Source organism: Notolabrus celidotus, chromosome 3 (assembly GCF_009762535.1).
Source record: "Notolabrus celidotus isolate fNotCel1 chromosome 3, fNotCel1.pri, whole genome shotgun sequence".
In the NCBI taxonomy this organism is placed as follows: Eukaryota; Metazoa; Chordata; class Actinopteri; order Labriformes; family Labridae; genus Notolabrus; species Notolabrus celidotus.
In genome coordinates this window covers 11236566-11261672 of record NC_048274.1, presented here as the reverse complement: position 1 = coordinate 11261672, position 25107 = coordinate 11236566, and the positions used below count along the sequence as shown (strand labels likewise).

The window sequence follows — 25107 nt, the reverse complement described above, 5'->3', positions numbered from 1 at the left end:
AATATTTGCTTTTACAAATAGTCAGGGATGTTAATCTAATCTGAGTAGTTCATTCATTTAGGAGATATTTTAATCAACCACACACACTCAGAAATAATACTTCTTTATAACAAAGCAAAACTGTGTCTTAACACTTAGTAGCTGAGAGGAAAACAAGCAGAACCAAAAAACTTGGATCATAAACTAACATTTTTTGGATGATATAAATAAAGAGAAGTCAAATTGCTCTTGGTAATACAAGCTGTAAGAAAAAAAGGCAGAAGTTTTATATTTACTTTCATAGTTTGCAGTTTATTCAATTACAGGCAGGGCAGTGTGGGGGAGGGACTAAATACATTCGCATTGTGGGGCAGGAGAGGAAGGGAAGCAAACCAGGTAAACATGGACAAGACATCATTGAATTATTCCTCTTTCAATATAGACCAATTTATAAATCCGCCAATAGTTTGAATAAATAACTTTAAGATGGATTTTTTCTCTATATGGCAATACTGATATCTTTTATTATAGTCATTATCTCCTTATTGTTATATAGTTCTACATGACGCTATTGGAATTCACCTTTTTTGACATCTGCATAAATAATTACACATAGAAGATGGTGCTGTACACATTATGGTGGAAAATATTACTCTGCAGTTCTTAGTGTATGACCTGCTGCAAGCAAAGCTACTGGAAATGTAGAAAATTGCTGGCCCATTCATGGTTTATCTTGAGGAACTACGAGGACTGGCAGCGTGACTTGAGTAGTGGCAGACTGTAAACTGGCTGGAACAGTTTGCTCTGAGTTACCACAGCAAATCTTCCTCCAAATACAAAGACCATGCAGATCACTATGGTGACTCCAGGCTTGATGGTGGCGTTGAACCAAAGGTTGCTGTGAGCAGGCTGTCACTCTGCAGCCTGTCTCACCAATATGACACATTTGTAAAAGAACATATTGTCACCATGCCATGGAAGAATGTCAAATACTTGTGCCACTTGGACAGAAAAAAAAAGCTGAAATATATAACTCCTTACATTTGGGAAAGTCTAAAAAGTTCTCCACACTGTCCCAAAAACTCAGATAAAAACCACTGACATCAAACCAATCTGTTGCAAGAGCAATAAGGATAATAATACCATCAAATATAGCAATAAAAGTGATAACAACATTAACGGTAATAAATAATGCAAATTGTGAGCCACCTGTTACACCCAGAGTGATATGGAAGATTGTTTTTGCCGAGTATTGTGTGAGGAATTGGCATACATGATGTTCCAGTCCATTTATTCATTCAGTTCAACCTCAATGATATTTGAGATAAACCACATTAAAGGGAAGAAACACCTTGACCACGTCCATGATGACTGAGAGCACCTTGAGAACAAGAGAGATGATATCCAAGGACGCAGTTTGGTCCCAACCGCTGACATGGGCCTTTTTAATAGGCCTCTGAAAAGTTCACACATATTTAAAATTCTGGTTAAGTTTAGAGCTTATTTACTGTGATGTAATGACAAAACTTGTTCTATACCGGCCATGCTACTCTGAAGTGCATAACGCATGCAGACCCTGACCCGAGCACATTGCTAAGAGCTCTTCAAAGAGAAAAGAACAGTAGTTATGATACTAGAACAACTGCTAGCAAGTTCATTATTGGTTTGGAGGTTGTGTGTGTGAAAATGAAAGCCATGGCAGTGTTTTAAGGTCAGCATGGCATCTTTTCCGTGGTGCTGCTGTGTAACAGTCTATATGGGAACCAACAGAATGGCTAGGGAAGGAAATAATGACCGTAGCTTGGGTTTATATAAAGCAATATCCATATACATATACAAAATTACATCTCATAAATACATTTGGCAATACAATGTATTAATTTTTTGGCAAAGGGTGGGGGAGAATTGAGCAAAATGATGTGTGCAAGAGTATCCAAATGTCAATCTAAGTGGCTTCTCTTTAAAAATAAAGGGAAAAAAAACGTCTTCATGCACTATAAAGAGTAACCAAAGACTCAAAAACATCCATAGGCGTCTGTATAACTTTGTCACAATCACTACATTTTTTAAGACACATGAATTCTCACCAATGTAACACACTTACTCTCTCTCAAAGTCATTTCTTTAGAGACCTGAGGAACATTTCATTATATCTTCTCATTCTCATGATTGACGAGTACGTCGATCCTCACATTCCTGATTTTAAAAAAATGAACTCAAATAAAAGCTGGAGCTGCTGAGGGTGCAGGAAGTTTGAGGGTGCATCGATCCAGATGATGTGCCTATGCTAACCTCTTCTTGAATGTTTGAAATCCCTGCTCACGTATCTATTCTCCCCTTTGATTTTTGTGATGTGATGCTGCTGATGTGTCTCAATGTGGGTGAGAGACGTAGTTTTGGAATGGCATTGTAGAGCTACAGTTATTTATATTCACCCTTAAGCAGTACAGCCCCCTGGCATGCAGAGAGAGGTATCTTCTTCTTTTTCTTAGTCATTGCAATAGTGTGAAAATGCTATAAACAGCGTTCAAAGGAGGGACCTGAAGATGGGAGATAGTTCGTGAGTTGGTCAGTTGAGTTCTGCCGTTGGATCTCTGATGAGTGACTGCATTCCATCGCATGCATATACTGTGATATGTTTTTACATTTGAATCACTGCACCTATCGATCCAGACAGCAAAGGACACTGGAGTCCTGCGAGCACACTACACCATAGAGGATAGCGTGTTTTCCTCAGGACAGTGGCAGGGGGTAGATGTTCGTAGGGAGTGTATGGCTGGCAGGATACCCTCGCCCGGCGAGAGGTCATTGAGCTCCTCTGACGATGAGAGAGGGAAGGAAGGTGACAAGGAGATGCCCGAGGAAGGGTCAGCAGATTCAGCAAAAGTGCGTGGGGGCTTGGGGACGAGGTTAGGCTCCAGTGTTGCTCGGGCAAGAAGTTGTTTGTCATCCAGCTGCTGTCCATCTCCCAGACACTCCCCGTGCCCGAATGAGCCCCGTCCTGACTCTGACTCCCCATCAGACAGGTCCAGAGGAGGAGAGCTGCTGCCGTCCAATCTGAAAAGAGAGTCTAAGTACTGAGCGAACTCCAGCACTGCCTGGCTGGGGTTTCCATTCGATAGCTGGGCTGGAGGAGTCGAAGCTGCTGGTCCCGTCTCTGCACCAAACTGTTTCTCAACCGTGTCCATCACCCAGTCATCGTTTTCTCTATCCATTTGTCTTGAGCTAATCTCTGGGCTGAGGGGAGCGATTGGAGTGCTCCCCGGGCTGTAGACCCCAGGCATCTCTTGGTGATCTCCATCAGGAAGCAATTTTGGATTGGCGTTAACCTCTGGCTGTAAAGGCTGAGCTGAGACGCTCTGGTTTGGCAGAGCTGGGGAATGGTGACCGCTGTAGCGTGGGGTAGCAGGTGACAGCCGCATGGGATAATCTGGGGTAGATTCCAGTGGGGTAAAGAAAGGCCCAACCTCGCCTAGGTGCTCTGGCGTTGCCAGGCAGTCAGCAGCTAGTAGTTCAGTGCGAGAACTGAGGGACGGGTTCTCCTCTGGGATTGGGGCATCCAAGGGGAAAGGGAGGCTACTCAGCATTGGCGAGCCCCTTAGCGCAGCTGAGGAGCGCCGGGAATCCAGACTATAGAGGGATTCTGCATCTGAGAGACTTTCCATGACAGCCAGCGGCGCTTTGCGGTCCCTAAGCTCCACTGTCAGGCGTTCCCGTGCTCCACGCAGTACAACAGGCACTGGAGGAGGAGGGCACTCAGAGAAACCATCCAGAGATATTTCAGACTGAGCACATGAACTAGAGGAGAGGAGAAGAACGGGTTGGAGAATAGCGAAAGGGAAAGGAAGGGAGGGGGGGATCAAAACACAGGACAAGACATGAAAAATGGGTAAAAAAACATCTTAGAGGTTTAAGTAGGGAAAAACGGGGAAGTGTTAGTACTATAATCAAATCTAGACTCTACACACTGAAGGTTAAGACCAGAAAAACACTACAAAGAAGAAAGAAAAGTAAAGAACAGGAGACTGGGAGTTCTGAGGGTGTGTCCTAGTGCAAATACACTCCTGTTTTAGCCTCTACAGGAGATGTAACATCTCAATTCAACCAACTCGCAGGAAGTTCACACTGACTTTGGACAGGGGCTAAACCAGAGAGGGCGAGGGGGGAACTGAATACTACCATACGTTGGAAGTGGTCTGTGGTCAGACAGCGTGCATGCGTGCATTGAGAGAAGGGAGCATATTATGCAAAATTAGTATTAGCATGCTTTGCTTACCGTAATAATGGTTTTTGTCTTTTTTTTTTTAAACCAAACAGAACAGACAGAAACGATGATTTTGAGAAAACAATAAAGCAGCAGTTAGTAGCAGTAGTATTGTTTTAGAGCCGGCTAGATAGTTATACTAAAATGAAATATCTCCCCATGATTAGCCTTACAGTTTGGTAAGAGAGTCAGAGGATAAACTGACTATAAAGAGGATCAAAAACTGTTGAATATATTCTTTTAAAACACCCACAATGGTGCCTGGTGTACTAACCGAACACTACTGTTCCTGCGGTGGTGGGTTGTAGGTGTCGGCTGATGAGAATTCGTTGATGCATCCATGAAAATGGTCTCTGGGTTCAAGTCCACTTCTGTGGGGCTCACCATGATCTTGGCTGCTGAGAGCAAAGCGGTTTTCCCTTTGTTGTAGTTCTCCAGGACCTGTGAGTAGAACAGAGGTATACACAGACAAATGACTCAAGAGTCAAAGCTGAAAGGATAGGGGTTCAGAATAAACATGGATGGATAATTATCAGATACAGAGAGTCCCTGGAATAACTGATTTCCCCATCCATGTTTTTAAGTTGAACTACCATTGCTGCAGCATCAAAATAAGGTTTGCTTATTAGTAGCTTATTTTCTCAATCAAACAGATACATAACCCCAACTATTAACTTTATAAAGGTGTATTTTTCTCCATCTTCAAAAATAAAAAGATACAACTAATTATTAAAATTGCCAGCTTAAAAATAGGCACATTATTTCTGTTATCTTAGCATAAATAACAATAATAATAACAACAACAACAATAATAATAATAATAATTATTATTATTATTGTTAGGATTTATATAGCAATTTTCTAAGTACTCAAAGACGCTTTACATAAAGTAAGAAAAATAAAAGAATAAAATAAATAAAATACAAAAAAACAGAGGTGGGGGGGGAGTAGAGGTCACGTGTTGTGGGCTTTTCTGAACAGGTAAGTTTTGAGTTTTAAAAATGCATTCAGAAGGTGAAGAGAAATAAGACGATGTAATTACATGATGATGTAATTACATTTAGAAACATTCAAAACCACACTCTGTTTCTCATGCACTGGCACACACTATACAATCACAAGCAGTTGGATCACCTTTAGTGAGTGTATAATGACATTATCGAGGAACCACTACATCTATATTCAACCCGCACATGTGAACACATCTATTATTATAGAGTTAAAAAGCCAAGTGTAGTTCAGATAAATGTAAGAGCAATCTAAATGGTGAGCGAACACCTACTCTATCTGACATTAAACACCCACAACGGAGTCATGACGCCTGAGCGAGAACTACGGCAGACCTAGAGTGTGGTGAGGAAGAGTAAGTCATGAGACAACAGAATGTGAAGCAGTAGAAAGATTCAAGACCCGACCACAGGTTAACTAAGCGGTGTTAATAGTTACATCTGTCTCACCACTATCCCTCTCTCCTACTCGGTCTCAGCAGATCTGGTCCTGCTCGAGGTTTCTGCCTGTTAAAGGAAGTTTGTCTTGCCACTGTAACTTGCTAAATGCTACGGGTTAGACTGCCAGGGGAACTGACACACTGGGATCCTGTCTTTCCCTCTCGCTCCTCTGTCTGCCTGTCACTTACTCTAACTCTTCCTGTCCCTTTAAAGTTACTAACCATAGACCTTTCTGGAGTCCCTGAGCTCCCTTGTCTCGTAGGTTCCTCTGGATCTCTGCCGTAGACAGCCTGCTGCTGTAGATGTGCCAGACTCTAGATGCTATAACTACTACTATCCGTCTCACCACTATCATCTCTCTCTCTCTTCATCTCCCTCTATCCCTCTCTCCAACACGTGAGTCTAATTTGAGTCTGGTCCAGCTCGAGGTTTCTGCCTGTTAAAGGAAGTTTGTCCTTGCCACTGTAACTTGCTAAATGCTGCAAAGTGCTCTGCTCATGGTGGATTAAGAGACGAGGTCAGACTGAGTCCTGTCTGTAAAATGGGACTGGATTTGATCCTGTCTTGATGTTGGGTCTTTGTTGGTCTTGACATAACATTTGTTGTGATTTGGCACTGTATAAAAAACGGTTGATGGATGGTTAAACATGAGCACGAGAAAGCACTTACAGCAAATCACATGGACACACAATCACATAGAACTGGTCAACTTTAATGGAGTTAAAACACTTGGTGGAAGCACAGTTTGGTTTAAAGACAACATAAAAGACAAAAACAAATGAATAAAAATCATGAATCATAAAATCAATGTAAATTAGTGTAAACAAAGACTGAGAATCTGGAGTTATGTATGAAGTTAAACAAACATGTTTGGGGTGTTGGGATTACGAGGGGTGGGAATGGAACACATGACAAAATGAAGATGTTACATGAGTGAGTGTGGCCAATGATACATGAGAACAACAAATAAAACAAAGCAAGTGTTTGGCACGGACAGCATCACACATGTATCTTTCATTTCAATCACAAATACATCAGACTGCAGCCTTTGTACCCAGAGACAAACGTATATGTAGAGAGAGTTTTTCAATTATTCAACAACGTACTGCAATCCCTACAGCCATAGATTCAAACATATATAATTTATATCAGAACACTTCAGCATAGCGTTGAGAGATGCAAGGAGGGGAACATAAAAATAACTCCAGTTCTTAGTCGTGCAGATAAAAACCCTCCACTGCCAGTGATAAGAGAACATTAAGACATTTTTTGGACTGTGTGAGCAGCAATTTTTCAGCAGAGTACTGGAGCTGAGCAGAGTACTCCATATTTACACATTTGGTCCCCCTTGCTGCTCCATCTGCTGCTGATGAGTAATTGACAGTTCCTTGAAGGGATTATGATTGAGGGAGAGAGGAATATGTGCACGGTATCCAGACTGAAGAGCTGCAGTGACTGAAAAGCCCGAGCCAAGGAGGAAGAAAGAGCAGTTAATGTGGCAGAAATTAGGTAACCATGGAAACTTTGGGAACACAAAGAAAACTTGTTAGCTCGAGGAACCGGGGTTAGCGAGTTCATGCCACAGCACTTGACCAAATGTACCGTAAGCTGGGAGAGGGAATGGAGGAAGACTGAAGGGTTGATGTTGAGGGAAGCTGGATGAAAAGCAGGTCGGTTTGGACTCATCATGCAAAGCTGTGAGAGGATATTTTTTACTCAACGGTATACAGATTAACTATTATGGCACTGTTATTAACACCATTAGCAGATGATGTCTTCCAGGAGTGTATGTAAAGACGATAAAGACCAGTTATCTATGATCTTCTTTACTCACGTCTGTTGCCTTAACTTGCCTTCTGAGCAGCTCACATTCCTGTAAACTTCCTTTTTCCTACATTTCCTGAACGTCTTTTGGAAGTATCCACTGAACTTGTCCGGACTTGCTGCATCCAGCTCCTGCTTTCATGTGCTTCTGGAAAGAGAAATACCACTTGAAGGAAAAGGTTTTGACTTCTTCTCAGCTGCTATACCAGTTAAGCTGCTTTAAAGCCTGTCCGTCTTTTATGGAGTCCTTTCATGGAGGAAAAGGCGGACTTCTCTATGATGACTTATTAAACATTAGTTCCAGTCTTCCCTGAATCCTGAATTTTACATTTACAGGAAAAAATTTAACTTCACGTGCAGGACACCACACCACATTAGTGTGGATGTTGGGTCACAGTGTTATCAGGAATGATTTTTGAGTTTTTAAAATAGTCTTTCATTTATAAGTCCCTTTAAAACCACAGCTTGTTTGTGCAGAGGCTCTTTCGATAAAATCTGTAATACTGAGCATCATAAACTCTATGCAACTGAATCAGCAGAGCTGTTTGGCACTTGTAAACTACAAACTTCCTCTTTCAGTGAAGAGCCATACGATGTTACTATCTTTACAGCAGAATTCTCCATCTGAGCAAACTCAGACTCGTCAAACGGGGATTCAGAAAGAGGCGCATCGATCACATCTGCACAAGTGCTAGAGCTGGGTGGGTCTGACGGGGTATGTGGAGGAATGCATGAATCATCTACGGCTGAAAATGCTGCCTGAGGGTCTGAAGGACTGTTAGAAAGTGGAGGGATGGACACTAAGCACTGCTCAGTGGCAGAAGAAGAGTCTGATAGAGAAGGAGAAGGGGGAGAAAGAGCAGGCGCAGGTTCTGAAAGAAAAGAAGAAGCAATGGTAGTCAGAGGGGCATGAGCATGGGGAGGGTTAGTCTGTGTGGGAGGGATGAGGTAAGGTTGGTCTTTGGAAGCATCAGAGGGAAGGGAGTTAGAGTTTAGCTCAAGTTGTGAGGTTATCACAGCGATTCTGCAGGTAGGATGACTGCCTTCCAGTTCCTCTGGTTCATCGTTTTCCTGCTCAGGGAACATGGGACAAAATGGTTCCAGCACCTGCAGAAACATTAGAGGTATCATACTACAGAAGAAGCACGGCACACACAAACACACACAAACACACACACACATTCTCCTCATATGTTGATATCCACATTCAACCCACATGGAACAAGACTGAGACACACAAACAACCAAAGTGGAAACCGGTAAACAGCGAGGAAGAAACTTGCAACTTACAGAAAGTGAAGTCCCTAAAGAGGATCCGACGCATGCAGACATACGCAGAAACACCCTGAAGATTTGTTCAGTGCATGTAAATTATACATTCATAAAAAAACCAGAGGACACCATGAAATCAACCAGGAGTGAACAGTTCCCATGCTTTGACTGGAGCAATGTGAAGAAAACAAAAGGTGTGATAAGTTGTTGGTTAATGATGACTCACATGCATAAATTGACATCCCGCAGAATATTCAGTGAACAGCATCAATCTTTAAACATGATGCTTAAAGGGGGATACCACTAAGAATGAAGAATGATTCAATTCAGATGATTTTGTGTGTCAATTAGTATAATGCATTCTTTGTTCAGTGGTATTCCCCTTTTATGAGCAAATGTTAAAAGAATCTGCAAACACATTTTTTAGAGTTCAAGGCAATCCACACATAAACATCATCCACCATTTCAGTGTTGGAAACCAGGAACAAGATTTCAAAGCCGATTCACCACAATGACCCCCAAACCCATCTGCAGGATTGAAACAGACCTTGTTTAGGCCCTCCATCACCATGTGGGGCATGTGCTCGTTAAGCATGGCCGGTGATATGATGACCTCATCGAAGGCCTTGTTGTCCCCCCACAGAGCGGAGTAGGTGGGGTCCTCCTGGCCACAGCTATGAAAAGAAAGACACATAGAGAGGGAGAGAAATCTGTCAATAACTTGGAAAGATGAGGTGATACAGTTATTCAAAGCATGCAAAGGCAAAGAAGCAAGGGTGAACTAATCCAAACCAGAGATGAGACTGCTGCTACATGTACTCCCATTTGAATGTATTATCTTACAGAGGTGGTCTGAAAGACTTTGTTCATTAAAGTCCCCTCTCCTTTGGTTTTGAGATTTTATGACTTTGATTTTTTGACAAAAACTGATGAAATCCACTTTTAAGACTTGAGCACAGATTTCCTTATTTATTCATGGGATTTTATAGTTTTTATTGGTTGACTGTTTTCTGATATGCGTTTTAAATGGAACCTTTAGCACTTTCATCATTTTATCATGTCTATTCATTTTTCCATTTTTATTGTTAGATTAGTTTTAGGATATTTTTGCACATTAAGTAGTTTGTTCTGTCTGACATCTGTCTTCTAACTCTGTATTGACCCAACATCTCACTGGCTGCAAAACAAGTTTACTTACGGGTACAAATAAAGTAACCTGAACCTGAACAGCATTCATTTTTTTTAGAAGTTTAAAAACGTATAACACCAACTTATATCACATATACTTCTTTCAATATCTATATATTTCTGTTGTTTTGTAATCACTGTTTTTAAAATTTTGTTTTATTAATTTTTGGCGCTGTGTGTTAGTGACAACTTTGTATTTGTTTCCATAATTTTGTACTTTATTTATCCTTTATTTGATTTTAGCAGGGAGGACCCACTGAGGTCTCTTTTCAGGGGTGCCCTACAGCAATCAGTTAATACAATAAAAAAACGTCACAGCTACATCAACAACACATTCATCCTTGCAGACCCAAACCATTCCAAATGCTTTCATGTTTTAAAACAATTGCAAGTACTTTCTTGAAGTAGCTCAGACACTACCTCTTTAAAAAAGTCATAAGGTATCAGAGAGGGGAGTTTCGTTGTCATTTGAAAGTTATTCCACATCATGGGAGCAGCAATACCAAAACCAGTCTTTCCTCATTCAGTTCTAAACCTTGGTGATTTTAAAGTTTAATGTTATTTATTGTTCATTTGCTCAGATACTCATATAGCATTTTCATTGTTTGAGTCATAGCTGGCTGCTAAGGCATTTTTGTTTTATGGATATTGTACAATTTTTCTTATTTGTGTTTTGTTGTGTGGACCCAGGAAGACTAGCAACCACACTGTGAAAGCTAACAGGGATCCTAATAAAGAATAAAGACTATATAAGACATGGAGAGACACTGGTCTCTTTATACAGCCCAGCTAATGTAGAATTTGAAATGTATCATACAAGCGTCTAGAAGAAGGAGTTAATAAAATAATTAAAAATCCAAATTTTTATAGAGACTTACACCAATCAGCCATAACATCAAAACCACCTGTCTGATACTGTCAAAGTCCCTTTCTCATCATGTCTAGGCCAAAACAGTCCTGACTTGTTGAGACATGGACTCCACTAGACCTCTAAAGGTGCTTTGTGGTATCTGGGATCTGTGACCTGAGGAATTTAGAGGCCAATGTAACACCTTGAACATGTCGTGTTCCTTCAGGTCTCATTCTTCCATTGCTCCCTGCTCCAGTTTTGATGCTCACTTGTTCAGTTGTAGGTGCTTACAGTGGGTTAGCTGGGGTCAGTATTGGCACCCTGACTGGTTTGCAGCTCCACATCCCAAAACACAACAAACTGTGATGCAGTGTGTTTGGAAACATTTCTATCAGTACCAGCTCTTCAGTAGGATAGCACCACATCAGCCAGTCTTTGTTCCCCATGCCCATCAATGAGCCTCAGCCATCCATGACCCTGTCGCAAGTTCACTGGTTTTCTTTCCTTGGACTGACCCTGCAGACTGGGAACACCCCATTAGAGCTGCAGTTCAGGAGAGGCTCTGACCCAGTTGGCAAAGTCGCTCACATATTTCTGCTTCTCCTTCTTCCAACGCATAATCTTAAGGACAACATTTCCCTTGCTGCCTAACAAATCCCACCTACAGGCAGGTGCCAGTGTAACAAGACAATCATTGATAATCACTCCACTTATCAGGTCATAATGTTATGGCTGACGGGTGTATATTTTTCCTTTATATATAGAGAGACTATAAAACAACGTGTGATCTCAGTACAGGAATAAAAAACAGAGGAGTGCCGCGTGCCACACGGCAAACCCACATTATCACACGTATGCAGCGTACACCTTTTCTCACTGCGCAGCCAGCTATTGATTTCACAGGTGTGAAACAATGTAAGATGTTCTTTGAGGTAACTGTGTCCATGCATCAGTTATGCAACCACTACATCATTTGTGAGCTGGGGATGTTAGGTGAAAATGTACGATTTGTTCAAAGCGGAGTCTTAACAGCTGATCTGATGCCTGATCACCTCTTACAGCATAAACAAATACAAGAGCATAATCTGCAGCCTTTCAATCAATTCTTTCACCATGACTCTGGAGGATGGTTGTGCACCACATGGATGATCTTGCCAGGGGGGTAGAGGGGTGTGGAGGCTGAAAGGGCAATGCTGAGGTCACTAGGGTGGAGCCAGAGGCGGCTGCTGGGGGGCGCCGCTGGCTGAGACTGAGGATCCTCGTCCTCGACTGGAAGCTCTGATTTGGGGATGCATTTGGTGCCTCCCGCGATGATCCTCCACTGTTTGAAAAGAGAAATGCATTATGTAACAGAACATTTGAATGTCTTCTGTAGATTGTGTGTCTGTCTGCAGAAGGCAGGGGTTAACTGAGTGATGCTGTAATTACAGCATAGATACTGTAACTGCAGTGTTGCTAGAGGCTGGTTTGAAGCCTGCAGTTCGTTCTCGTCAGACACTGCAGAGTGTGCAAAACACAGCAGATGTGTGATGCTGCGAGGTTTATGTGAAGGATTTAGATTTAATTTGATAACAACCTCATCATCCATTTCATATTTTAACAGTAGAGAGAGGCTTTTCCTGCTAATAGTCTTTAAAGTATTCCACTGAGTTATTGTGACAGTGCACAGGACGAAGCTGATTGCACCCTGTTAGTGTTTCTTTTTGTTGATTCCACAAGACCCAGATAGACTTGCAGGATCTACAAGTATGCCCCTGACTTTCCTTGATGCTGTCAAAACATGAAATCACCTTTGGCTTGTTACTTTTCTGTAAGACTTCCAGAAGGTGGCGTCGGAAACCCTCCAGTTGTGACAGGCCAAGCCTAAGGAAGACCAGCAGCAGATCTGTTTATTATAATAGTGCAGTAAAATGACTTAAGCAGAGTGTACTGGATGAAGTAAAAAGGATACCTTGGTACCAGGTCTTTTCCTAATACCACAGAAGAGACAAACTCTTTGGAGTACTCCATGGCATCCTCACTGAGCGGACAAAAGAAAGACACTGTTCAGTATGTAAACAGTATGTAAACAGGATATGAGCAATGAGAGAAAAGGGTGTGAGCTGAGAGGGAAATAACTTCTCTGCACACATTTCAAACTCATCATTCAAACATTTGTTTTACTCCAAAGTTCTTCCAAACAACCAGAGGCCATCTGGAAAAAAACAGCAACATATGACAGACTGTACATTATTCCAAATCAAATATTTAGTGAGTAGACTGTGTCCACAACATGTGATACAAAACTGGAAGAGACTGAAAAAGAATAAGCATGAGGGAAATATGTAAATAAGACAAGAGCCTGCTGAAAAATGGACCCATTTCCTTAAGAATCATGAAGAACCTTCATTTCCACCTTTTATTTAAATGTGAACCAATTACCAAACAAGGTGACAAGGAACACCTTTGGGTTACCTTAACTGAAGCTTTTACGGAGAGGATTAACCTTCAGAATATATCTACTTATGAAGCTTTGTACTAAATTGAAGGAAACCCCACATTAAGAGGTTTTAATGAGGGATTTTCCAGCTATTTGGCACCAAGCTTTATAAGTAAATTTGAGCTGAAGGTTAGCTTCAGCTCTGAATCTGTACTGTAAGTATGAACACCATTCTTTGAAATCCATTCCCCCTCATTGAGGTGTTTGATGATGCTGCTGGAGAGGGTCGTGTGATACCTCATTCTTATATTTAACATAGGTGTTACATTGGTTTAGAGTCTTGTGACTGTGTAAGCCATATCATACAGGAACTATGCAGTGACCCTGGCTGCCCTGTTTGGGAATATCTGATTATACGCTTCTTTATAAATGTCAAAGTTTAGTCATCCATCTTGAATCCTCTGACAGAAGTCTGACAAATTGCCTGGCGCCTTGACTGTGATGGAACTCAGAATGTGCTCTGCAGCCTTTAGTAACCGCTCTCTTCTCTCCGGCATGATTTGCATAGCAAAACAGCTGTCACTGCAGCCAGCTGCGCTCAAGTGTAGACAGTCAAAAAGCTAATGAACCCTGAAACACTGACACAAAATAAAACTATGTTTTCAGTATAAAAAGCAAATGGAATGTGAGCCAGAGCTCCGTAAAGTCTCATTTCAGCTTGATAGAAAGGGTCGTCCTGTTTGCGGCTGTTTTTAATAAATCCATGTGTTTTGGCTCTGCTCCCACCTTTAGTGCATGGTGGATCTCTGTTCAATTCTGTGAATGTAAACACATTTCTATCATAAAAATATCAGCATTATGACATAAACTGTGGTAATATCTAGCTTTTCTAATTTCTCATCTATGATTTGGGATCTGGCAAAATAGAAAACACTGTTTTAAACTAAACCACAGAAAGCTGAATGACTAGATACATATCATCCCCAGTTTGATTCAAGGGGTCTTTTGTTAAAAGGTCATCTCTCTCTCTTCATATCCTACCTGGTTCTTTACACTGTCAAACCATATTGCAGTAATATCTAAGCCACACTGCACACACTGTCATGTTTAATCTCCGGAGCAAACACTGTCAGGACTATTTCTGATACTCTGACGATCTCCAGCTCTCCTGAGAGAAAACATTTGACTTCCTGCACAAAGCGCTCAAACAGAATGGCTGATGCTCTCTTGGATACCATATCGATGAATGACTCACCTAAGAAGGCCACCGGGTGGGGAGTAAGAGTAGCAGTGAAGGGTGGGGTACTGAGGCCTCAGCAGGAAGGAGAGGATAGCAGCGGTGCCTGCACCGAGGGAGTGCCCGACTATCACCAGCCCGTAGTGCATGGTGCCTTTACTCTGTGAGGGACAGCCACAGTCATTACGCTAACAACACAAACACTTCTGTCACCACAGTGAATTTATTAAACTGCCTCTTTGTATTGAGTGGGGCAATGAGGTTGTTGTTTAGCCTTGAAAAGAAATAAAGCTGTGTTGATAGAAAGTCTTAATTCTCATAATATACAATGTTCATTTTTGAGTCTGCCATTCTCAAAGTCAGTCGTTTACCAAATCTCTTCCGAAAGCTTGCGACAAGATCATTTCCTGCTCCAGCTTCTTCTTAATGTATTCTGCTGAGTAAACCATCCCCTGAGAGTGGAAAGAAAAGAGAAGTCAGCCGAGGCGAAAGAGGCGAGACAGAAAGAAATATAGACAGGAAGTCTGTTTCATTAATCTCATATTAAAATAACCACAGCAATTATTCTACAACTCAGTGGAGTGACCTTTGGAGTCTGGGATTATGTGACTTGTTGAAACTGAGCTGAAGACTGTGAAGTGGATTGCACAGAGTGGATTGCACGCAAGTCATTAAAAACCAGTAATCTCTGACCTTGTGGCCGAGCCAGGTCCCGTGCTGCTCCTCCACAGGCAGACGCTCAGAGTCCCCCGTCAGATCAGTCAAGGCGTCCTGATAAAAGACGAATACAAGACACAGATTTCAGGAAAAATGAGGACAGCATAAAACACCTCAAGACCTACCTGTTCAAAAAAGCATACAACACATGACCTCTACCCCCGCCCCACCTCTGTCCTTGTTCTTTTTTTATTTACCTGTTTTATTTTTACTTTTATTTTATGTAAAAGGAAATTTGAGTATTAAGAAAAGCGCTATATAAATCCTTTGAATTATTCATCATTATTTATAATGAAGTAAACAAAGTACATTTCTAACAAAGTGAGAAGAGCTTATTTTTTTGTATTAGCAAAATATCCAAGAAGAAGAGGAGGAAGCTTAAAAATCCTCCAACATTAAAGAGTTTTAACATTTTAATTATCCAGATTTTAACCTCTTGAGACTTCAATCAAGAATATGGTATGAAAAATGTGTTCTAAAACATTTTTATCTGTAGTGAAAAAATACAATTCAAATTTGAATCACAAAAAAGAAGTTAAAAAATGTTGTTTTTTAATTTAATACATTTTATGTATTTCTAAATACTTACAAACAACTGTCTAATCTTGATCAGATAAGACATGATGTTTTCTTCTTCTTTTGAAAATATGTAGAAATGTTTACAGCTGAATAGAGGTCTGATCTGTATACATTAAATATTAAACACTGAAATATAAAATATCTGAGCTTACTTTAAGGTAATATGATACCTCTTTTTTTGTGGTTTATTTGTGAGCAAAACACGCAAAAGTGTATAACGAATAAACGAAAGAGAAAAAAGCAAAACAATAAAAATAACAATAAAAGACAGACAGTATACAGACACACAAACATTAACAGTTACAGTAATGTATAGGTCCTGAATGATTCATCCGAGGGAGGATACTTTGCTTGATGAAAAATAGGAAGTGATATAATTTCCTGATTTTTTGTGGTTCCTCTGTATTTCACTTTCACTTCCTTCCTTAAATGCTGTAATAATGGTTTTTTTATGGACTTTGTTAACTTGACTGGCCACACCTGCCATCATGGTGCTTATCATGGTGTCTACAGTCTATATAATGCGGGTGTGGTCCTCACCAACCCCCCTTTGGGTGGCACGTGTGACCTAATAAATCCTAATGGCAAAGAGTAAATGGTAAACGGACTGTGTTTATACAGCTCTTCCTCTAGTCTTCTGACCTCTCAAAGCAGCTTCACATTACGTGTCACATTAATACACTGATTGCAGAGGCTGCTATGTAATTAATAACTCATCCCATTCACACACTGCTGCAGCCAGTTCAGAGTAAGGAGTCTTGACCAAGGTCACTTTGGCATGTGGACAGCAGGACCTGGGATCAAACCTCCGACCGTCTGATTGAGAGACAAAAGACTCCACCACCGAGCCATCGCTGCCCCACCATTACTGTGAGGGCTTAACCTCTTTCTCTGCTGCATGTTTTCCCCTCCCTGAACCTGCGTGAGATTTTACTTGATTTTCCTGGATTTGACTATCGTATATAAACATGTTGTGTTATTTATTGTTGTCTTCTTGTACGGTTTTCCTTGTAAAGCACATTGGCCAACATTGGTTGTTTTAAATGTGCTATAAAATTAGAGTTAACTTGACTGTGTGGTGCATGTGCGTATAACTACCCATTGTTTTTCATTACTTTATTGTACAATATTTGTTTTAATGCACTTTGTATGTTTATTGTTTATAAAGGGATGTACAAAGCGTTTTAAGACTGCGCTCATATAAATCTGTCACTCTTATTTTACGACTACAACATCATAATTACCATTACTGAAAATATCTTAGCGCTTTAACTGCCATGTACAGTGTAGGTGTGTCCTGATTTGCTGCAGCAAAGCGTCAGAGATCAATTGGATTAGTATTTTTTGCTCCTGTCATGATACCCTGATAATCTCTGAGCTGAAACTCTCCAGGAATTTTCACAAATGCTTAAATCTTTGTGTGAAAAGTTGATTTGGGTAGTCATTTTCAAAAGTTAGCTGTCATGGTTCTGCTGTGTGTGTAATGAATGGAGGACTAGAGGTAACCCTGTTAAGAGAGCTACATCTGCCCTCTAATGAAAAAAATGACATGTTAATGTAACACGAGACAAGAAAGCTGAATTCACCTTTGGTGACAGGGTCCCTCTGATACTGATGACAACCTTCTTTTTCCCATGATCCACTGCCACAAAAAAGGGAGTCTCGTAAACCTGCGTGGAAGATGCAGAGTGAGCAGTGACGGTAGTGACAAAGTGAGAGGAGTAGAGACGCAGGGAAAGTGAGGAGGTGACAAACACTGGTGCACCACAGTTCCTCAGCACTTCCTCAGTCTTTGTCGTTAAAAAGCTTTTTCCACTTGGCACAACACAAAGCCTTACGGGTCGTTTCATACTGACATTTATTACAGATGGAAACTCAGCGTTCACCTCAGTAAGAAGGTTTCTGTTTAACAAATCATCAACATCATGAGGCTCGAGTGCCCATGGATATAAACTCTATATAAAGACAGTCTTGGCAAAAGCTGAACTCTGTTTGAAGAGGGAATAACAGTGCTCATCTACTGGAATGGGATGGGAAGTGTGTTCAACTCTATATGGTTCAACTATGGAAACCAATCTTAGCACTTAGAACATTAAAACTTCTTTATTACCCGGCTCTGTTCGGTACTTGATTCTGGATTGTCAAAACCCCCTGACCTCTTGACAACAGTAATTTTTGAATACCAGGAGCAGCGCCAGAGACAACCAGATCACATATGACGATAAATCACAACATTAGTTTACATTAGCATCATATTGATAGGCATCGTAGCAAAAGCATTAGTTAGCATTCTAAATTGTTTGGCTAAACAACATGGATGTTTTAATATTAGATATTTTCCTGCCATCTAGGCAAGAGTTGCTGAGCAGGTAAGAGCATCTCTAAGTTACTGAAACCATGAGCAGTAGTGAAGATACCAGCAGTGTTAGAAATTGTGACATTTGCCTAGTTTATGTTTAAAGGTGGGTCAATCATAAAGCTCAGTGAGGAAGTGAGGCTGAATGAGGACATAAGTTCAAAATTGACATTTATATTTTTCAGAAGATCCGCCTTACTGTCAGTAGAAATGTTCAATTTAGTTCGGGCACATGTTGCTTCTGCTTGTTGACACCATAGACTGTTAGGTGAGGTAAAACCGTTAGCATTAAATTGGTGAACAATATGGCTAAACCTTTTTTAAATTGGATCCTGTCCAGCGATATCAGCAAAGGGAGCAGCCACGAAAACTTAAACCATGAGCGGTGGTGATGATAGCAGCAGGGTTCAAAGTTGTGACATTTGCCTTGTTTGTTTTTAAAGGTGTGTGAACCGCAGAGCTCAGAGAAGAAGGAGAGCTGAATGAGGACAGTTTCATGTTAAATTGACCGAAACAGGCAGATAAGAATCCATTGAACCGTGGAACGCGAACTGACGAGGAATCACTGGGACTATCTTTTTAAAAACTGTATACATAAATCATTTTAAATCAATAAAACAATCTCTTGATTCAAGTTTTTTGCCAACGTGTTTGCGATTTAAGTTAGCAGCCAGGTATTAGGGAGATAATGTATAGTTAGTAGGTAGGTAGTTATGGGAAACCTAACTAAAACACACAGACCCTCTCTCAGATCACTCCCCCTTAAGATACTGCCAATGAAAAACAGCTTTTTAAAGTCACACACCTTCTGCAGGATGTGGACAGAGTAACTTGGCTCCTCTTTATTTCAGCAACTAAACTGTTGAGTAAATTGTTATCAAAGCTGATTCAGACAAATGCCAAAACCACAAACTAAGACTACAAAATAACCACATCGGCTCTTAGTGGATTTGCAGCACTGCACCAAAGATCTGTGTTAAGTGATGTTTGTTTGTTAAGACTGCAGACTAGCGTGCATTCATAACATATCTGAAAGGTCTCTGGGCTTTACATGAAGAACAGCTTTTAAAGATTTCTCTCCAACTGTGTACTTTGTGATTAACACCCGAGCATTCAGAGATAATCACGGACAAAAAACATTTCCCTGATGCAGTTCTTCCTCTTCTCCTTCGCACAACCCATCCTTTTTTTTGTGCAGGAAGTCAAGCTCAAACACCTCTGACTGCTCATTAACCGGTTGTCTTATTACTCACAGCATCGTGGCAGGATGTGTAGACAATCTGAACCTGCTTGAGGTCCCTGTCCAGGAAGTGTCTGCGTATGGCCAGAACGTTACAACCACAGCAGTTGTCCTCCTCCACTGTCACGGTCTGAGACAACCGAGAGCCCGACACTGACGTACAGCTTGAGTGGGAAAGGTAGAAGAAAGAAGACAAACACAGAGAAAAAATAGAGTAATGGGTGATTTCTTTGTAAAACAGTAGGAAGGAAAACACAAGAAACCTAAAGTAAATGGAAGAGAACTGACTAACTGGAGAGAAATGATCTAGCATCCCAGTGGAGGAAATGTGGATACAAGTACATGATTAATTCGACATTGTTTTTGTCAGTGAGTGAGTGTAACTAGAGTGTTATTGTCTCAGTGGATAACCACTTGGCAAGTGTTGACGCATGTGAAATATGATCTGCGATAGAGAGGCTCCAGAGACACAGAAGCCAAATAGATCAAAACTGTGCGGGTGTGTGTTTGTGGGCTTACGGGCAGGAGCTGGCGAGGCGGCACAGCCCGCAGGCAGGCTTCCTCATTAGGTACATGGGCCAACCATATGCAGCCAGGGCAAAGAGCATGTAATAACACACATCTTTGTACATGCCCATCTCGGTCTGGGAGAGAAAGAGAGAGGCACACAGGCGGATAAAAACACAAAGGTCAGAACATCAGAGGGATCATAATAAGAACACATTCACAAATCCTGAGACGCTCAAATCTGCATGTGTGTTTAAAGAAACAAAGCAGCATGTTCACGATTATATCAAGGAAGCATACAGATATAGTTGTTTCTCTGGAATGTGTTTGATAATACTTCTTCATTTTGTGTGTTTGTGATCTAGCACTTTGATTCTAATCAGATTTTTGTCTAACTCACCGAGTTCTTAAGGTCCAGGTACCTAGTATTACGAGTGACAGGCATTCCAGATAAGAAGGCGATAATGTCATTGTTGGCCTGGAAGATAAATGCAACAGGAAAGTGATTTAAAATCAAGAACCAGGCCAGCATATTCACAACACCATACACACATCTGTACACCGAGTCATACCTGGTCCAAGATAGAAGATCTCTTCGACCTTTGTCTCTGGCGGAGTAGTACCAGACCAGCAATGATATCACTAGGCACTATGTCCAGGTCTCTGAAGAACTCTGCGAAAAGGCTGGCCACTTCTGAATATGCATCCTGGACAGGAGAGCAGTGGATGTCAGTTCATGTTAACAAAGCACAGACACACAAAATAAGACAAATGCATCATATGTAATTTTTAGGTTGTCTAACTCACTGCCTGTTCTGCTTTATCTAAGATTATAACGGATCAAAGCAAATCAAAAATATTGATTTCATTACATCTACAATTTAATCACGAGGATCAACCTTCACCCTCTTCAATTCACTTGCAGTCATTTCTGACTAAAACTCTGAGTCTGGTCCTGCTGGAGGTTTCTGCCTGTTAAAGGAAGTTGGTCCTTGTAACTTGCTAAATGCTGCAAAGTGCTCTGCTCATGGTGGATTAAGATGAGATCAGACTGAGTCCTATCTGTAAGATGGGACTGCATATGATCCTGTCTTAATGTTGGGTCTTTGTTAATAATAGAACATAGAGGACGGTTTAGACCGGCTCTGTTTGGAAAGCGTCTTCAGATAACGTTTGTTGTGATTTGGCGCTTTATAAATAAAGATTAATTGATTTTGAAAATCACATCATACATATTTAGGTTTAATGCAAAGCAGTCTAGTCTAAGTCTGAAGCACAGTTAGTTACCTGTTAGTAAGTCATGCTCAGTGGATGTACACCTACATACCTCAAGTTCAGCTTAAGTTTCGTCTTGAGGAAACATACAAAAGCTGGATTTTCTACATTTTCATGAGTCAAGGTCTGCTTCATTCGACTGAACATAAGCTAGAAATCCAATGACTGCAGCTGGATTTTGGACGGCTGGTAAATGGATTTAGTCTCTTAATCATTCTGTTTCCCATTTTATATCAACTACTTAATGTTGCCAGTAAGAAGCTGAGCAATAAGCTCCTTTGTGTCATGATAATCATCTTTTATTAACGCCGGCCTAACTGGAATGTAATGCCTGACATATTTCGAGCTACATTCCTTTTAGTTGTACTTCAAACACAGAGAGGAAATGGGGTAAGTGTGTGCGGCTGTGGCTCACTGATTGTGTATCCTGGGCTCTTGTGCAGCACATAAAGAACTTTAGCCTCCTGCTCCAGCTGCTGGCTTGGCCTTCCTCTAGCCTGTGTCTAATGGCAGAGAAAAATTGTTAGGACTGAATTGGTGTGAAAAACAGGTCAGATTGTGCATGAGTCAATGCAGAGTTTGTGTCAGGATGAAATGAGAGGAAGAGCAACAACACAGAAGATCAAAAGGCCTGTCAGTACCTGAGTGTGTATGTAGTGAGGTTGCGCTGACGCCGACGGGTGGCTTTCAGTTTGACAAAAGTTCGACCGGTCGGGTCAAAGGTGCACATGAGCGTAATGCAGACGCTGAATATCACAAGCCAGTTGCATGCAACAATCCCTGCAGAGGATAATAAAACATCATTCACATTTAAGCATAAAAAAACCCTTTCACTCAGGTCTTATTTTACTCTCGGTTTGCTTTGACTCACCCAAAGCTAGGTTTTTGGCAGTGACATCAGAGCAGGGCTGATAATACTGGACAAGCCAGGCAATTCCTACCACTGCATACACGAGCTCCACCAACAGAATAGCTGAAGAGAAAACGAGGGAGAGAGGAGAGAGAGAGGAGAGAGAGAGAGAGAGAGAGGAGAGGAGAGAGAGAGAGAGAGAGAGAGAGAGGAGAGAGAGAGAGAGGAGAGAGAGAGAAGAATACAGATCATCATCCGTCCATTCATATAAACAGTGTTTTGAATCTCGTCAATACATGTGCTCCTTTGGAGAAAATAACCTATTCCATCAGAGGTAGCCCACAGCTGTTTCACAAGACCTGGGACCCCTGGGTGGCCTATCTAGAATCAGGTCAATACAATATTTAACTTATTGATACTTGTACTTCATCTGTATTCAAATGTCAGCCACCTGTAGATGTGTGAGTAAGGTGTAAGGGGAAGATATGTATGTGTATGTTACATTGAAAATTGTGGGTGCAGCTCTCCTTGTCATGGCTTTGTTCTATATTTTCTTGTACTCTATGGTGTTTTGTATACTGTTTGTCCGAATAAGAATGGAGAAAAATAAATAAACAGAATTTTCTAAATAAAAAAAAACCAGTGTTTGAATCTCACCTTCTGCAGGTCTCACAAGCATCTTTGAGGAATCTGGTTTAATACAAGGGAGCCCCTGAGTCTTACCGAGCCGTATATAGAGGACATACTGCACAGCTTCCCTGGGCTGTGTGTACAGAATGCTGCTCTCATGCTCAGCCACATGATGGCGCTCTCGCAGATAAGGCAGCTGACCAGGATGCCCAGGTACCCTCGGCCCATGGTCCACCAGTGTCACAGAACAGGACTGGTCTGAACCATACGGGAGGCCGAAGAGGACCACGGACAGGACCACCAACCTGAGCGGGAGGATTGGAGGTGAGAATATATATATATTTTTTTAAAGAAAAATGTACCTAACAAAAATGCATAAAATATCTAAATATGTACGCAACACATTAATACAGTGAAAGAAAAACCTGCTTACCATATGCAGTGTAATAGAAAGAGGAAGAGGGCGGGCAGCACCAGGTCATCACTGCCTACTGACCAGCGCCGCCGAAACATCACCATGCCAGGCATCACTGCCCTGTGGGGAGAAAGAGACATAACCTCAGGGACAATTTTTCCTATCATAAGAAGTTTTTTAAGGTTCAAACTAAAGTCAAACTTTGTTTTCATACATCACGTTCATCACATGTTGCAAAGCTTTCAAAAAGGAACAGAGATATGAACAAACAGAGTGAACAGTTATTGACCTGGATGTCTCAACAGGTCACATCTTCCTCAGAAGCAGGCATCATTAGCACAGATAGGGCAGGGATTTACTTCCTGTTTCTGAAACTCTCTATATATAAACTGAGAGAGGGCTGCAGGGATTGTAACAGAAATAGATTTACACAGAGGAGGAGAGTGGAACATAATAGAAAGTGGTTAACATGAGCGTAAAGCGGGTGAATGGATGCAGAGAAAATGCACCACTTACTAAACAAAAGAAGGAGGACCAGCTTTGATATATCGACGGCACCATGCTGGTTACCGCCACGTGAAAAAGATGCCTTTCTTTGCTCTGTTCATGCTCTGTAGAAAATGCATTGTGCTTTGACTCAAGTTGCCTCGGGGATGAACTGAACTGTAAAAGGTCCTGGTCACAGTATGGAGAGAAGGAGCCACAGAGAGGCTGATGCAGGCCTCACAATGCTTATACAGGCTGATGCAGCCTTTATCGTGAGCCACTCCTGCACATTCACTCCAAACTTAAGGAAGCTTTCTCTGAACAGCTACACCATCCCATCACGCCAGAGCCGTTGACTATATAATATGCACGAAACGATTGAGCTTTGAAGTGGAGATGAGCTCAGCAACAAGATAGAGCAGCACGACTTCATTTCAAGAGTTCTTGTTGGTCACTCTCCAGCACTCCTCTGCTTTTTAGTTTGTTTCAGAACATTTTTTCACATTTTTCACATTTTTTTAGTTTTTGAGAACCTGGCAGCACCCTCCTTGTTTCACCTTAAATACCACAGCCATCACATTAGCTAAAGTCTCACTTTGCATCCTGCCTCCACACCAATGGCACGAGGGATGGTTACATCATGTCTTAGATAAAGGTAACTGGGTTAACACAGCAGCAGAGATGTAGTGATCTGCGATTCTACAATGAGTGTGACTACAAAGGCTATTCGCTGGGATTGTAAACAAGCTAAAGAAGATATTGTATAACTGAGGCTCCTCGTATGAATGCATGAAAAAGAGACAGCTATGTGCAACTATCTTATAGTGAATAACAGTGACAACTGGTCAGATCTAGGGTTGCAAAACGGTGGAAAATTACATTTCCATGGGAAGTTAAGCTGGGGAATTTTGGAAATATTCCAAATTGTAAAAATTGGGAATTATGGGAATTTATGGGAATTAACTGGGAATTGAGGGTAATTTAATGGAAAGGTATCATATCCAAGCATAAATATTTGTTTTGATATAAGCAGACATCCATCCAAAATAATACAATTAATATAGATTTCTTTGTAAGTAGAACTTTATCAAGTGTTAAATATTTTATCGAACAATCAATTTTTTATTGAAGAACAAAAACAACAATCCCAAAAAAGTACCATTCAAAATGTTACATGCAAAGAGCCCCTCTCCCTCCAACAAAGTCCCATTCAACAAGCAAATAAAAAGCATCTTCGCTCAAGCTTCTCAAGCCTAGCCTCTGCATTTTTGCTAAACCTGTAAGGCAATGGGCTCTTCCTGGGTCTCATCAACATCCTTCATGTCCACTTCCTCAACATCCAACTCCAACTCCTCCTCTTCAGTGTCACTGTCCAGCCTTGTTGAGGATGGCTCTGCATAGATATTCAACTGTGCATGAAATCTGGTTGTTTTAGTCAGGATTATGCTAAAATATATTTTCCCCAAATTGATTTAAGTTCCCTATTAAGAGCCAACCTTCAATTTAGTAAATTCCTGGTTTATTCTCATACATTGGGACTTCCATGGAAAGTTAACAACTTTGAAATTTCC

The 25107-nt window shown here is 41.1% G+C and overlaps 1 protein-coding gene across 1 annotated transcript in view; it reads right to left on the bottom strand.

The window, feature by feature from the left end:
* Positions 1–263: 263 nt before the first annotated feature.
* Positions 264–25107, bottom strand: part of dagla (diacylglycerol lipase, alpha) — a 42921-nt gene continuing 18077 nt past the window's right edge. The window contains 22 exon segments of the mRNA XM_034680074.1: positions 264–3777; positions 4256–4273; positions 4518–4684; positions 9335–9461; positions 11938–12146; positions 12616–12688; positions 12777–12845; positions 14500–14642; positions 14853–14933; positions 15175–15252; positions 17364–17447; positions 19387–19537; positions 19893–20017; positions 20281–20358; positions 20453–20587; positions 21571–21658; positions 21797–21935; positions 22027–22128; positions 22729–22788; positions 22791–22860; positions 22862–22940; positions 23069–23170. Coding sequence (XP_034535965.1) covers positions 2685–3777; positions 4256–4273; positions 4518–4684; positions 9335–9461; positions 11938–12146; positions 12616–12688; positions 12777–12845; positions 14500–14642; positions 14853–14933; positions 15175–15252; positions 17364–17447; positions 19387–19537; positions 19893–20017; positions 20281–20358; positions 20453–20587; positions 21571–21658; positions 21797–21935; positions 22027–22128; positions 22729–22788; positions 22791–22860; positions 22862–22940; positions 23069–23163 — 3264 coding nt within the window. The 5' untranslated portion in view covers positions 23164–23170 and the 3' untranslated portion in view covers positions 264–2684.